The sequence below is a fragment of the Tachypleus tridentatus genome, chromosome 13 (genome assembly GCF_004210375.1).
Source record: "Tachypleus tridentatus isolate NWPU-2018 chromosome 13, ASM421037v1, whole genome shotgun sequence".
Taxonomy (NCBI): domain Eukaryota; kingdom Metazoa; phylum Arthropoda; class Merostomata; order Xiphosura; family Limulidae; genus Tachypleus; species Tachypleus tridentatus.
Window position 1 is genome coordinate 31,215,828 of NC_134837.1, and position 15,420 is coordinate 31,231,247.

General features: G+C 31.8%; 1 protein-coding gene across 4 annotated transcripts in view; it reads left to right on the forward strand.

The window, feature by feature from the left end:
• The window catches only part of LOC143236419 (BOS complex subunit ncln), a 49,233-nt gene that overhangs the window by 11,465 nt on the left and 22,348 nt on the right, over nucleotides 1-15,420 (forward strand). For all 4 annotated transcript variants that reach the window (XR_013019552.1, XM_076474682.1, XM_076474683.1 and 1 more), the window contains exons 6-8: nucleotides 152-255; nucleotides 1,269-1,357; nucleotides 6,459-6,583. Coding sequence is in view for 3 of the 4 variants with exons in the window: in XM_076474682.1 (XP_076330797.1) it covers nucleotides 152-255; nucleotides 1,269-1,357; nucleotides 6,459-6,583 (318 nt within the window). In the remaining variant the exon portion in view is untranslated. The remainder of the gene's footprint in view (nucleotides 1-151; nucleotides 256-1,268; nucleotides 1,358-6,458; nucleotides 6,584-15,420) is intronic.

A 15,420-nucleotide genomic window follows, 5' to 3' on the forward strand; every position in this document is an offset into this window, starting at 1 on the left:
TATTGGTATCTTTTAAAGATGTGAATACTTATTTTTTTCTTTTGCTGAACAAGTTAAGTGCACTTTAGTAATTTTGAAAGCATTTCATTTTTATTGAATTATAAGGAAAATGGCTTATTTTAAGGTAACTTACAAATCTGATATCTTCTAGGGTTTGGCATATGGGGCTGATTCTAATGGAAGTGGGGTGGCTGCATTATTGGAACTTGCTCGACTTTTGTCTCGTTTATACACCAGCTCAAGAACACATCCAAGGTTAATATTGTTCACTATTATCAGAAACAAAGTTAATTGTATGTAAAATATATTTAATAACTTGGTTAAGTGAAAACATGGTTGCTGATGGAAATGAGTTAACTATGAAATTATATATTACAAATGTAAGAAATAAGTGATGCTGATGATCAAATATGTACAATAATCTCAAGATATAATTTTCTGATAAGTTACAGGTTTATGGTTTTTCAAATTGATCTTAATATTAAAGAGTTGTATGTGAATATTTCATTCTGTATCTTGCTGTAAAATTTCCTTTTATGTTTTGGGCAGCAAAAATAAATTATTTTATCTAGAACTGTATTTACAAGCACATTCAAACATTATTATGGTATTCATAAAGTAAACTTCAGGGATTTTCAACTGTATTCTGTTGAAATTTAAATCTTTAATAACCTAAAACAAACATGAATCACAGTTTGTCATTTGGTTCACCACTGAATAGTATGATATAATAGGCTTCATATTTATTATCTTAAACAGCTCATTGAATAATTCAGAGGAACGAATTAGTGCCGTGCTACATATTCTACAAATCATATTTAAATATAGGTTTACTGTGGTGAGTAAAACAAAAGTACCATATATCAGAACTTCCTGTTTTGCATTGTAACCTCACATTTGTATTTCATTATTTCTCATCTCCAAGTTATTGTCTCAAGGAGACACTGCATAAACTAATGCACACCAGCATTAAAGAAATGTACAGTTAATTCGTAATTTTCTCAATTATTGGTTCATGTGTTGATAAAAAGTTTTCATAAGTTACACAAGTTAATGTTATGTGTGTGTATATATATTTTTGTTCACATTTGTGTTTTACACAGATAAAATTCTTAGATTGGATGAGTTTATTTGAATAGTAGTAAACAAAAATTTGTTTTTGTTATATTTGTGTAAGATACTAAGACTTTATTTTAAGCTGTGAATTAATCTTTTTTAATGTATTATTTCTATGTTGAGATTAAATTTTAGTTTTTTACATTCTTCAGGTTCAATTTAGTTTTTTTGCTGTCTGGAGCAGGAAAGTTTAATTTTCAAGGAACCAAAAAGTGGATAGAGGACAACATTGATAGTTCAGGTTTGGAGTTTGAAAAACATTTACACGTGAAATATTTAGTTTATCAAATAATTTCATTTTTGGTCAGATACTGAAATCAAGACAGGGTAGAATTTATAATACTATGAAGTGGGGATGCCAACACATCATTAACTGTATGTGTGTATATAATTTTTTTGTTATATTTGTATTAAATCATATTACATTGAGCATTTTTATTAGTAATTGTTTAAATTCATATAAAATGCTTTGTACAAAAATTGTGTTCCATTTCAAGGGATTTTTAAATTCCATAATCAGTTGAAACAGTAACATATGGTATAAATGTAATTACTTCAGTAAAAATATATTAAAACAGAGATTAAAACTCTGGCTGAAAATGGTGTATCATAGAGAAACATAAAGGAACAAGATTAATGAAAGTTGTTAATTTGAAAAGGGAGAATAGGGATTGTTAAAAAAATAGAGGAGGCTGATAGGAAGCTTGAAGTGAAGTTGGAATCACAAAAAAGTAAACAAATGAGATAAAGTGTTGATGTTATTTCACCAAGCCACAAATTCCTATTTTGATGCCTTATATGAAAGCTATAATATCCAGTTAAATTGGCTTCTAATTCAGCAGAGACTTTTGTAGAAATTAGAAGAAAATGATAGAAGCATGCTTTTTGTGTTTTTAAAAGAATAGATATTCATGAACAATTTCCTCCATAGTTGTTTTGATTTTTATTAAAGCTTATAAAAGTTGGCTTTGTCATTTTATACATCATCTAAATTATGTTGCTGCAGTATTTTAAAAGTAGAGGAGGTAGGCTTTGATAAACTATTTTGCACTCAACCATATCAAGTTCTGTTTCACTAGCAAAACCACTGTGTTAGGCTGTATGTTCATTAGGTTTTATTGGCCTACATAGCTGTTTGAAAGGACAAAGAAAATCACCAAAAAGAAGTGTAACAAAAATATCTAAATCAACTTAAAATTGCTTTAACACTTACTACATGTATTAAATAGAATTTTTTAATTAAAAATTTGAAGAAAATGATGTTGGGTTGCATTTTTGGTCTAGTAATAGTTATTTTTATTATATGCCAGTGACCTTAAACACAATGAAACTGTGTTATTTTTTGAATAAAAGCAAAGATAGAATTTATAATTTTATTAAATCAAATTTTTTATAGGAAAGTTTTAATATAATTCAGTAGAGCATAAGATTTAGTTATTTCTTTAAAATCTAAACAGATGTAAGCATTTTTAATTGTATCTTAAACACAGAACAATTAAATGTTTTTGTGAATTTTCAAAGCTTCTAATTCATGCAGTTATTGCATATAAATATATGATATTTGGAGAAGCTACATAATCTGTAAAAGTAGATTTGAACTTTCAAACATTTTCATCAGCTGGTTTGTTTGAGAAGTGCATTAAAATAAATTGTATAACAGATGCACTTATGTGTGAAAGAGTTAGTCAAATGATTTGCACTACAAGAAATGGGCCAAATGGTTTTACTTTTAAGTTTTATTTAACCAGATCATGTGGTAACCTTAACCAACATCTATTGTTGTCTTTTATTTTAAGAAATATTTAAGCCAAAGCAATGATGCTCATTTGTCAGTCTGTCCATTATTTACTTTGCCACCACACAGTAGGGGAAGAAAATATATTAAGAGCTTTAAATAAAATAGTTCATAAGTTCCCAACAATTCATTGCAATAACAACTAGACAGAGGAACATCTAACAATTGATGTTATAAAATATGTATAGTCACAATATTTTTGAAATTTAAATTTCATGATTCCTATGCTAGTTTTGGTAACTCAAATGCTCCAGTTGATCAGCGTACATTTTAAAATTTTAGACCAAGACTTTCAAGGATAAATTAATTTTTCAATGAGAGTATTAATATATTTTCTGTTTGCTGAGATGTTACTCATGTACTGAATTCTGAATCAAATACAGTTGGCCTGTTCACCACTTTCCATTTTTAGAAATGATCCCTTATATACATGTAATTGTGTATATGACGTGAATAACCAACTGAAAACTCTGAATGTCACACTTGTGGCTTTCTCAGACATTTTCATACGATAGGATGTTGTTTCATTCTTTTGAAACGAGATTTTGGGCTGCTTCAAATTCCATACTTCTTGCATTTAAATACAGCTTAGTTACTAAAATTGAGAAATTGCAATTAAATTCTATGATATTGAGATTGTAATTTATGACTTTTTAATTATTCTAATGTATGTATAAAAGTTTTAAATAAGTTCTTTTGTTTCACATTACATGCAAAGTCTCTTGAGGTGTAGCAAGCTACAAGAAGCAGCAACTGAGTGCATAGGTCACATCAAGGACGGATAATTGTATGCTTTACTTCATTTACTACTCTATATTTTAATAACTTATTTGTAAATAGTAATGTATATACATATATAATGTGTTATAACTGAAATGTGACTATTTCACAAAATACTAGTCCACAAAATTACAGTCATGACAGGTTACTTTATAATGACTGAAGGTCAGTATTAATTGGATATAGTAACATACATTGCATCATTGTAACTTCTGTATTGTTAGCCAGGCATGACTGGAAGGTCAGTATAATACTTTGATATTTAAGCTATTTAGACTAAGTTTTTGTGTTTTCATGTTATAATTTGTAGTCATTCTGGAACATAAGAAAACATAATTTATATTTATTTTCTAATTTGTCATGGTGGTTATGACAAATCACATACAGTTACAATAAAGAAAATAACACAATATGAAGTCATACTGAAAACAAATGTATTTAGGAGGTTTTAAAGATTACAAAAATAATTTTGAGATTGTGGGGATGAAGAATAGTTTTTTAATCATTAAATGTAAGTCACTTTGTACCTTGATTAAAAACAAAACAGACATGTTATTACCACAAACAAATCTTTAGTAAAAATACTTCCTTAAAAAATATGACTTTGTATACAAAAGACTTGGAATCATTCTTAAAAGTCTATCAGATTTTGTGAAGGTACACAGAGCATTAAAATTTATGTTAGAAATACTATTATAAATACTAATGTGCAAATGTGTACACAAACTTGTGTATTTTACACTGAGCCCATCACAAAAGGGTTAATAAGAAAACTTTCCAGTGCTAGCAGTAGTATGGAAATCTGTATCTAATATATTATTAACACTGTGTGTGTGTAAAGCATTCTTTTTTATTTTTAATGTTAAAGGTAGTGTACTGAAGGCTGTATGAATTGTGCTTTTGAAGTGTATAATTAGAATATACCTTTTTTCATGTGAATTATTCTTTATAGTAATATTCTATCCATTAAAGTAGGCATATCAGTATTTGTTTCATTATGTAATAGCATTTAAAAATAAGTTGGTGATGGTTTTACCCCTTTCATGATGAGTTTAGTATAATATACACAAGTTCGATACACATTTGCACATGTTAAGTATCTATACTACAACTTGCAATACATGTACTAGTCTGAGTGCAAAGTGATTTTCATGCTACAATTACAAATTATTCTTAATCTTATAAATCTCAAACATTATTTGTGGAATCTTTAAAACCTCCTAAATACATTTCAAATGTTTGTTTTCAGTAAGACTTTATATTGTGTTATTTTCTATATCTTGACTGTGGAGTCTGTCAATGTGACTGACCTTGTAACCCATATAAAAATTAGGTAATAAATGTAAATTGTGCTTATTTTAGTCTTAATAGCTATAAGTCTCATGATTTAAAATATATATATATTTTATTATACTGATCTTTCCAGTTTTGCCTGACTGATACCACTTGTATTGATCTAGTGCATCTGCAGTCATCTTACTGTATCCAATAATATGAAACTGATCTTTAGACTTTACAAAGTGACCCAATCTTGGCTGTGTTTTAGTGGACTAATATTCTTTAAAATAACCACATTTCAGATATAATACCTTGTTACTGTTTAGAAATAAATTATTAAACTTATTTTTCTGAAAGTATAGAACAGTAAATAAAGAAGTAAGTCAAACAACTCTTTCTTCAAGCTACAGCCTTTGTACTTGGTTGCTGCTTGAAATAGGTTGCTAAGCCTTTTAAAATTTTGGATGTGAAAGATATGAAATGAAATATTTTGTTTAAGTTTTATACATGCAGTTCAATAACAATAAAATCTTGAATTCCTATATTTATACCACAGAATTTTACTTTAATTTACCAAGCTAATTTACTAAGCTGTATTTAGGTCTTAAAAAATGAAATCTTGAACAGACTAAACACAACCTACTTCCTCAAAATTTTAGTTTGAAATAATGAAACAGCTTTTAACACATTAAAATAGCTGAGAAAACCATTAAGATGACATTCTAAGCTGCTGATTGGTTATTCACATGTCATATACTGAAGTAAGTGTATAGAAGAGATTGTTTCCAAAAATGGAAAGAGGTAAATGGGGATACCTTTTTTGATTCAGCTGTATCTCGGCAAAATGAAAAGATATCAAGTTCTTAGTTTATATTCTAGCTTGCCAGTATTGGTAATTTGAATTTTAATTTGTATGAAACTATAGACCAGTATTTTGACATTACAAACATCTAATTTGAAGCAGTTCTCCATTCATTGTATCATGTGACTCCCAGAAATCAATATTTAGGTGTGTTCTTTTAATATTTACTTTTAAATTAAATATTAACTAATGTGTAATACTAAAATTTGATTTATAATCCACAATTTTATTCCAAGCTCACTGACATAAATTCATAAAATAGTAATTGATTTAACTTTTGAATACAAGTTAAGGAACACAATGATATGGCCTTTGATCCATGGCCTGTTGCAATAGGGTTTATGTTTATATAAACAAATCTTGTACAAACTCATTACATGAAGTTATGCTCAGGTTTAAAATGTTTATGTTTAGTGGGATTCTATGTAAAAAGAAAATCTGGAAAGTGGATATAGCCCATAATATGTGATGTTATTTAGTTACAATGAATTTTAATCTGTTAAGTATATGACTCTTTAGGTTTATTTTTCAACCTTATGTGATTTGACTGACTGCATGCAGGATATTAAATTAGTTTCTTAAAATTCAAATATGTCTTTAGTTCACTAAATTTTGTATCTGACCTAGAGGGAAGTCTTTTGCCTGATGCTTTATACACACTGTGTTTGGAATCTCTTGGTTCTCAAGATGAACTGAATCTCCATGTTTCTAAACCACCAAAGGAGGATAGTCCTGGAGCTATTTTCTTCCAAGTATGTTTCTAGAGTTAGCTTTATTCTCTAATTTTAGATTACTGTTTCAGGGTTATCCTCTATAATGAACAAAATGTTATTGATGTTTTGACTTTTATTAGAATTAAATGTAATGTTTCTTTATATTCATAATCTTTGTCAGTCCTTTGAAAGACTGGTTATTTAGTGGCAACTGTAAGTGCAGTTATTAATGCCTTTGATCAAAGTAAGCTATCTGGAAATAAGTTATAAATAGAGAAACTAATTATATAAAACTGTGAGAGAGGTGTACATGTGGAAAGTGCAGGATACAAACACACAAAATATATAGTGGTCAGCAGTACATAGTTCAATACACAAGGAAACTGAAACATAATGATAAGAACACATTTAATCATCATTTAGATATCCTCACCAAAAACAACATTTTGGGCATAATATCAATAATACCTTGCAACACTTGCCCTAATTCCTTGTACTAAACCATGATTGCAAAATATTTTTCATAAGCTTAGAAATCATAACAGTGGTTATCAAATGTGTTTTAAAGATGTTAGATAGATGGCCAAATTAAGTTGTTATACTATTTTTTCCATGTATTTCAGATCAATTAGATGTTTCCAAAGAGGTGTATTCTACATGTTTAATGTTTTTGTACACTTTTCATGCTACCAATATTTTGTTTTATAATTTTTGTGAAACAGTTTGGTTTTACAGATAACTTTTCATGTAAAAACAGAGTAACTAAATGTCAGAATTTTATTCTTGGTAGTTAGTTATAAGATGGGAGTAACATTAATACAAGAAGCAATTTCTCAATGAACATTTCATCTGGCAGGGCTTTCAACTTAAAATGAAGAGGATATTTTTGATCCACCACCTCAAATTTCTTTTTCTTCAGTTGATTAGTTGGGTTTGTGATGTGTTGGTAGTCTCCAGTTGCATATGACTCTACTCCTTCCTTGGTGTCAGGAAGGATGGCAAGTGACTACTTCATTTTCCTCTTCTCGATATTACTGTTCATGCTGGTAGATTTGTCACTTTGTTATATGATGGGATAGGTATGCCTTGTCCCACACATTTATCAGAACAGCATGGTTTGGCTTATCATTGCCAGGAGGAGGTATAATTAGATACTCACTGAATGGACCCTCTATTGGATCTGTGGTTGGTCTAGATTTGAACCTGTGATCCCATTAAATAGATCACAGATTTCATGGATTTCCCTTTCTCTCATGACTATCATAAGTTATTTTTCTTTGACCCAACTTTTGCTGAAGCCTATCAACATTCATCTCATCAACTTGAGGACAGGTTGGGGATTTTGCTGACATTTATCTCAGTAAAATTCTCTTCATCATTTCTTTCTTTGGTTTGTTGGGATTTATTGGGTAGAGACACAGTGTTAGAAAATGTTCATTGACTGTCTTCTGCCTTGAGGGAGTTATGGGAGGTTTCTTTCCTCCAGTATTCAGTATTCTAAATATTGGAAGGTATTTAAATCCACAATACTATCAGATCTAATCAAACTGTTTTGTATTCTTTGGCTTTTGACCTTTTCAATTACTGAATTGGAATTTTACAGTTGTTTTACATGTGTTGTTTCATCTTCCCTTTAGTTAAGTCTTAAGGCTCATGTTCTTTGTTTCACCTTTCTCTTAAATTTTATTTTTGTTGTTATTGGTTTGTGAGCTTTGTCAGTTGGAGTTAGTTGCAATCCATGTACATTGGCCTTCGTTCTACATTTGTCCTGCTTTATCTCTAGGTATTTCCTTCACAAGACACCAGCAGCTAGGGAAGGGAAAAAATTCTCACCAATCTGTTTGCCAGCCATTTCTCACCTCTATGACTATTCCAATCACATTTGTTTGTTATGACCTATCAGGGCCCTCAAGTGTTATGTGGCTCATTTCAAATTATTTAAAATTGACTCATCTCTTGTTATCTTAATGAGGTGGCTTTGCAGATTGATTCACATGATGTATGATGGATTATTGTTACAGGAGAAGAATCTTTTACATGTCAAATCTAACCAGCTTCATCATATTTTTGTTTTTAGCTGCCCAGTTGAATGGCTCTCTGGAAGACATTGTGTTGGCTTGTATGTGGAATACTCCTAATATTTTCTTATCTCATTACTTATACGATCTCGCTGTTTCTTCTTCTGAGGGTTTAGTTATTTTGACCCATCTGTTAGATTTTAACCAGAGGTGAATATTTTCTTCAATCATGCATTTTATTTTTCAGGGTCCCTTTTATTTCTCACTGGATCTACTCTGTGGCAAAAGTTGACCAAGCAGGTGTGCTTTCTCTTTTTAATTCCACAATAACAACCACTTTTGCTATAATTACTTCAGGCTGCAATAGGCTGTCTCTAAATGGGGCATTCCATAAAACCATCTAGGTGCTTACTGAATGGTATTACCTTAATGTTATGTACTGCTACTCATGGACTATTACGAGTAAGGCAATAGGGAAAAGGGGATTCTTCTCCTCTTTGCTGCTCCTCAGGTTGAAAAAATGGTGTACAATTTGCTTTTAAAATTGTAGGGAAAATAGTTCACATATTGCACAGTTTCCAGAGCATTGTTTCTCAGGACTCCCCAAAGTGTTTTACCCTTTAGTCTCTACTTATGTAGCTTGGGATTCCTTACCATCCTTAGTTTCCAGTCACTGGGGTGGCAGACAGAAGCTTTTCCTCTAAAGTGTTTGAATGTTGTTCCGGCATGGCTAGGTGGTTAAGGCATTTGACTCGTACTCAGAGGGTTTGAATCTCCATTACTCAAAAACATGCTTGCCCTTTAAACCGTGGGAGCATTATAATGTGATGGTTAATCCAACTATTCATTGGTAAAAGAGTAGCCCAAAAGTTGGCAGTTGGTGGTGATGACTAGTTTTCTTCCCTTTAGCCTTACACTGCTAAATTATGGATGGGTAGTGCAGATAGCCCTGGTGTAGCTTTGCTTGAAATTCAAACCAAACCAACCTCCACTCTTAGAGAAGAGGATGAAGTTGAGGTCCATCCTTCTTGGGTCCCTAGATGTTTTTTCAGATGTCTGTTTGAGTTGCATGAACCTCCCTGGGAGCCTACTTGTAATTTTATTCAGATTTGATGCTAAGCTATCTGGTTGTGGTGTGTATGACTGTTCTCAATGCTCAATGTTGATTTTGTATATTGTTCATGAAGTGGTCCCATCCTGGGTCCTTGATTGAGCACAGGTGTGTTCATGTTTACAGACCAGAGGATTTCTGTTTCTTTGGTCGAGTATGACATACATGATCCTGTCATTTTGAGCCTTTTGGATTTCTTCAGGTAGAGGAGACACTTTACCCACTTAAGTTTTTCTTGCTTTCTCATTCTAATTTTGTTGGTGTGAAATGCATCACTCTATGGCTACAGGTTGGGATTCAACCAAAAATGTGTGTGTCTGTATACATAATATTGCAGTTCACTAGCTGTAGCCACTAACATAGGATATTTCGATACCACAGCCCCTTTGTTTCAACCCCAAGTTGTGGGACCTTGACTAGACTATCTGGTTGGGGCTGACCTATACTAATGATACTCATTCTATTGCACCTTTGATATAGGAACTAAATCATACCTGGAGATCAGTAACTAGCTATATTGTTAGCTGAGTATTATTGGAAATACATATTCAATTTAGGAAAATATTAAGTTTAAAAAAAAACATTTAAAATTTTTTCTAAATCAATAAAAATGCAAGATTTTTAATTGGAAGTAACTTGACTCAGAATAACTTAGTAATTGCTTTTTAGTAAATGGTTGAGTTCATTATTGTAAAAAAAATTTGAATATCAAAATCAGCAAGTCATACAATAAACACAACCCATTTTAAATTTGGGGTAAACCAGTTTGTATCTGAACTATATATTCACATTGTCATTTTCTTGAAAGGGAAACTAAAAGTTGCCTTGAGTGATGATTCTTTTTAATCACTTCCACCACTAGAAAGCAGTGTGTTGGCTATCAGTCAGTCAGTCAGTAGACACCAAAATGACATCACATAAGGGATGCTTATTGTTGCACCTTGCACCATGAATGAAATGCATGCATGCATGCCATGAATCATGGAAAGAATTATGCTTCCTTTAGGCTAAAATATTGCATGACATATGAACTTCAAAAGTAAAAATAAATATATTCGTTACTCTTAATTTTGATTTTTATTTACTCTTGAAACAACACACTGTTGGAGGTACTTCGTAAGTAGCTTGTTGACATAAAAAAACTAATCACTTTTGGGATTGGTACACAATAGCACTCTGCATTGCAAATTATCTTTATATTCAGATTATAAAGGTGAGCACAGGTTAGGAATTTAGAATTTTCAATATGGTAAATTCCTTGTATTTAATGACATTGGATAACAAAGGGACATGGATCAAATTGGAGTACCAGGACCATTCAGAAAGAGACCTTTGACAAGTCATACCCCATATATATATGTAAAATCGGCTCGTTCAGGTTGGGAAAATATCTTGCGTAGAAGAACGAACAACGTTTCGACCTTCTTCGGTAAAAACAAACAAAAGGTTACTTTGCATGGTGCTGCGTATTTTTACCTAACATCTCTGAGATCTTTAAAGCATTTTCTCTGGAAGAATAGAGATGTGAAAACGGTACATAAGCCCTAAGAAGACACGTTACTTCACAGAAGTTCGGAGAGAGAGTTATTTATGCATTTGCACTCAAGGTATTGATTGATCGACTTGGACTGTGTTTGGTCAGCTTTGGAGGATTATGATACAGTTGTCACGTCAGAAATTGTATTCTCTACATTCAATATGGAAACTATTGGATTTTCTACAACTGAGTTTGATCAGATGTGAAGGGTAGTAGCTGGGTTGTTATATCAGGAATTTCCTCTTCCAACATGTGGTCAGCTTCCGGTCAGTTACCCCTTTCTTTCTTTGTGAACCTGATAATGACCGAAGAGGGTCGAAATGTTGTTTGCTCTTCTACGTAAAATATTTTCTCAACCCAAACGAGCTGATTTTACATATATATTTCTCTACAAGTGGGTTTTCTCGACATCACTGATTATTATTTCATCATGGCGATTGTATGAGAAGTGTAAGTCTTTGTGTTTTTCTTAGTGTATTTGTACTTACCTGTTACCATTATGTCTGAACTAGCACACCTTACACCACTATTAACAGTACACGTTCATACGATTGTTAAGAAACTAAGAAATTTAAACCAAAGAATCATTAACAGAAGAAATGATATCTATTTCATTCAACAATGTAGAAAGGAACAACTAACCCTAAAGGTAAAACTTTCAAAAAATTTTAATAAATACACAAAGATTATCCAAAATTTACAGAAAAAACTACTTAAAGCCATGTTGAACACAAAATACAAATAACTACATGACTTACAAAAACAAAAAAATGAACCTAGACCATCAACTGGCATGCTGCATTAAACCAGAGATTTACGGACTTATACAACGAAACATAAACCAAATCAATACTAAGAATGACAGAGACAAAAAGATCTGCCACATCAAAAAACTAGAAAAACTAAGATGCAAGCAACAGAAAAGACATCACGACAACCCGTTGACTAACCTCATAATTAACAGATCCGACTGACAATTAAACACAGACGAGATACATCTACTTAACAAAGGACTCAACTTTGCAATAGCATCTTGGTACATTCCAACCATGGAAATCAAAACATGTTCAGAAGATCCAGCCAGGAGACTTGTGATACTTTCTACAGAAAACAAAAACAAGAAAACAGCCAACAGAAAGAAGACAACTTAGACAATTTTACTGACATTCAACAGCCAAACTTCCCAGGTAAAGTTAAAAATTTATATTTTCCAGAAACACCTAAAAACAAGATCTTAAACGATTTTTTCAAAGAATTTTCTCACAAAACCATCAATATAATTTCACAAAACAGAAAGCTAAAACATAATCTTACAAAAAGAGACATTAATTCCATTAAAAACCTAAAACAAGACAAAAACATAAAAATTCTAAAAGCAGATAAAGGTAACGCTATAGTCATAATGAACACGAATGAATACATCCAAAAAATGAATAACATCTTATCAGACACGAACAAATTTAAACCAATACACACAAATCCAACAAAGGCACATGAGACGCAACTCAATAAATTACTGCTAAAAATGAAAAAAGCCAACACAATTTCACAAACACTTTATTCCTACCTACGTAAAACCGACTCACGCTCACCGCAAATATACGGCATCCCCAAACCTCATAAACCAGATTGTCCATTACGACCAATAATGTCCATATATGAATCGTTTAATTACAATCTTGGTAAATACATAGCATGGGCATTCTCTAAATATGTAACATCAGCCAGCTCATTCATCAAAGACTCTTTTAATTTCAAGTCTAATCTAAATCAACTTAATCATAAAGCCTTAATGGCTAGTTTCGATGTTATATCCCTCTTTACAGAAGTTCCAACCAGTGAAGCCTGCAAGATAGCCTTAGAACTCTATATCCGAGACCCTAACCCATCTATAGACATTCCCAACAACCAATTAGCAACTCTCATAGAATTCACCGCAATGAAGACAAACTTCATGTTCAACAACCACAACTATATACAAACAAATGGCTTAAGCATGGGGAACCCAGTATCACCAGTTCTAGCCAATATTTTCATGACACAAGTTGAAGCACAAGCAATCAACATAGCATTACATCCACCACTATACTGGTACAGATATGTAGATGACGCGGTTGTGGGATTCAGATCTACAGAACACACACTTAATTTTCCAATAACATTAACTCTATACATCCCAACGTTAACTTCACATGTGAACAGGAAGAAAGCAATCAAATATCATTTCTTAACCTCAAAATTACAAGAACCTACACACAATTTAAAACAGAAATCCACCAAAAAATCACCCATACTGGACTATACATTCCTTGGGACTCAGCACATGAAACAAAACAAAAACTCAACATACTAAGAAACCAAATAAACACAGCCATAAAACTGTGTTCACCAGATAAAATTAACAATGAATTAGACAAAATAAAACAATATTTCATCAACATCAATAAGTTTCCTCCACAAACAGTAGAAAACATTATATGCACACACCAAGACAGAAAGCAAAATCAACCAACAAAAGTAAATATATCTCACGAATCAAAAAATCACGAAACCATGTACTGCTGCATACCATATATTCCCGATATCAACAAACAAATAACCAACATTTGGCAAAAATTAGTAACAAAATATGACATTCCAGTTAATACCAAATTTATTCAAAAACCAGGCACAAAACAGGTCTGTACTATGTAAAAACTACACTGACAAACACCAAACCAACATTATTTATAAAATACAATGTGATAACTGCCACGACTTTTATATTGAGAAACAAGTAGAAAATGGAAACCAGATTCAAAGAACATAAAAAGTCACCTTCACACGTTTTCGAACGCTGCAAGTCAAATAAACACAACATAACCGTAGAAAACACTCAAATACTAAAGAAAGAAACAAACATAAACAAATGCAAAATTAAAGAAGCCTTTCTTATACAACAACTTAAACCTAAAATAAACCAATACAAAGGAACACCTTTATATCTATATTGCATATAATAAAATAAATATAAAATTATATATTCAAACATCTAACGCTGCTCTCTACATTCCAACACTAAGTTACACAACCCCTTCCAAACATGTGGTCAGCTTCTGGTCAGTTACCTCTTTCTTTCTTTGTGAACCTGACGATGACCAAAGAAGGTCAAAAAGTTGTTTGCTCCTCTACGTAAAATATATTCTCAACCCAAACGAGCCGATTTTACATATGTATTTCTCTGCAACTGGGTTTTCTCAACATCACTGACTATTAAGTCATGCCCCAGCTGTGGTAAGCAAAGTGCATCATTTTGTAATAGGTGAAGATCCATAAATGAAAAGCTGAGTTATAAAAGCTTTACATTTATCCTAAGCAGTATCATCTAACATAATCAACAAGGATCTCTATCTGGAAATGAGGCTAGAGTGAATTCACTAGAAGACATCTTCTCATACCTCTTGTTCTGTACCTCAAGCAGCTGGAGTATAAAGTGGGTATTCATGCTGTTACATAGGAAGGCATGTCAGTCAAGATGCCTGATACAGCAGCTGTTTTATATCTGCAAAATTGGATTTTTGAAACAAATAGTGTTTGGCATCATACACACTAGATGGCAAGCAGGTACAGAAGAATGATGTTCTTTTGACATGAAACCTTATGATGGCACCTTTTTAACAGTGAAAACTATCATGTAGGGCTATTGTTAGTTGGCATGGTCATGACACAGATCATGACCAGATATGTTGACATGGACTGTAACATGGACTGAAGCTACAAAATCATTTTAATATAGCTTACTCAAAATATTACATTTTTATTTAATAACTTTACATTTTAGGATTTATCAAAGATACCATAGCAGTTCAACACTTTAAACAAAATTTGTTTGGCTTTATATGAAATTTCAAATTTACAAATTTTTAAAATTTTGTTTTTGAAATATAGCCTATTTAAAAACCAGTGTGAATCATATCATTCTTGATTTCTTGAAGTAGACGGAGTCATAAAACCAAAATGCATTTATCTAGATAGAATAGTTGGATTAATGTCTACCTATAAAGATTTTACTGACAGGGGTACTAGAAACCAGAAGTGTAGTGAGTGTTGGTATAATAATTCTTAGGTAATGGTGTCGTGTGAGATCACCTAAGCTAGAGCCAAGTCCATTCAGTGTATTATGGAAGTAAAAATATTGATTCAATTTTAAGTTATATCATCTGTGAATTTA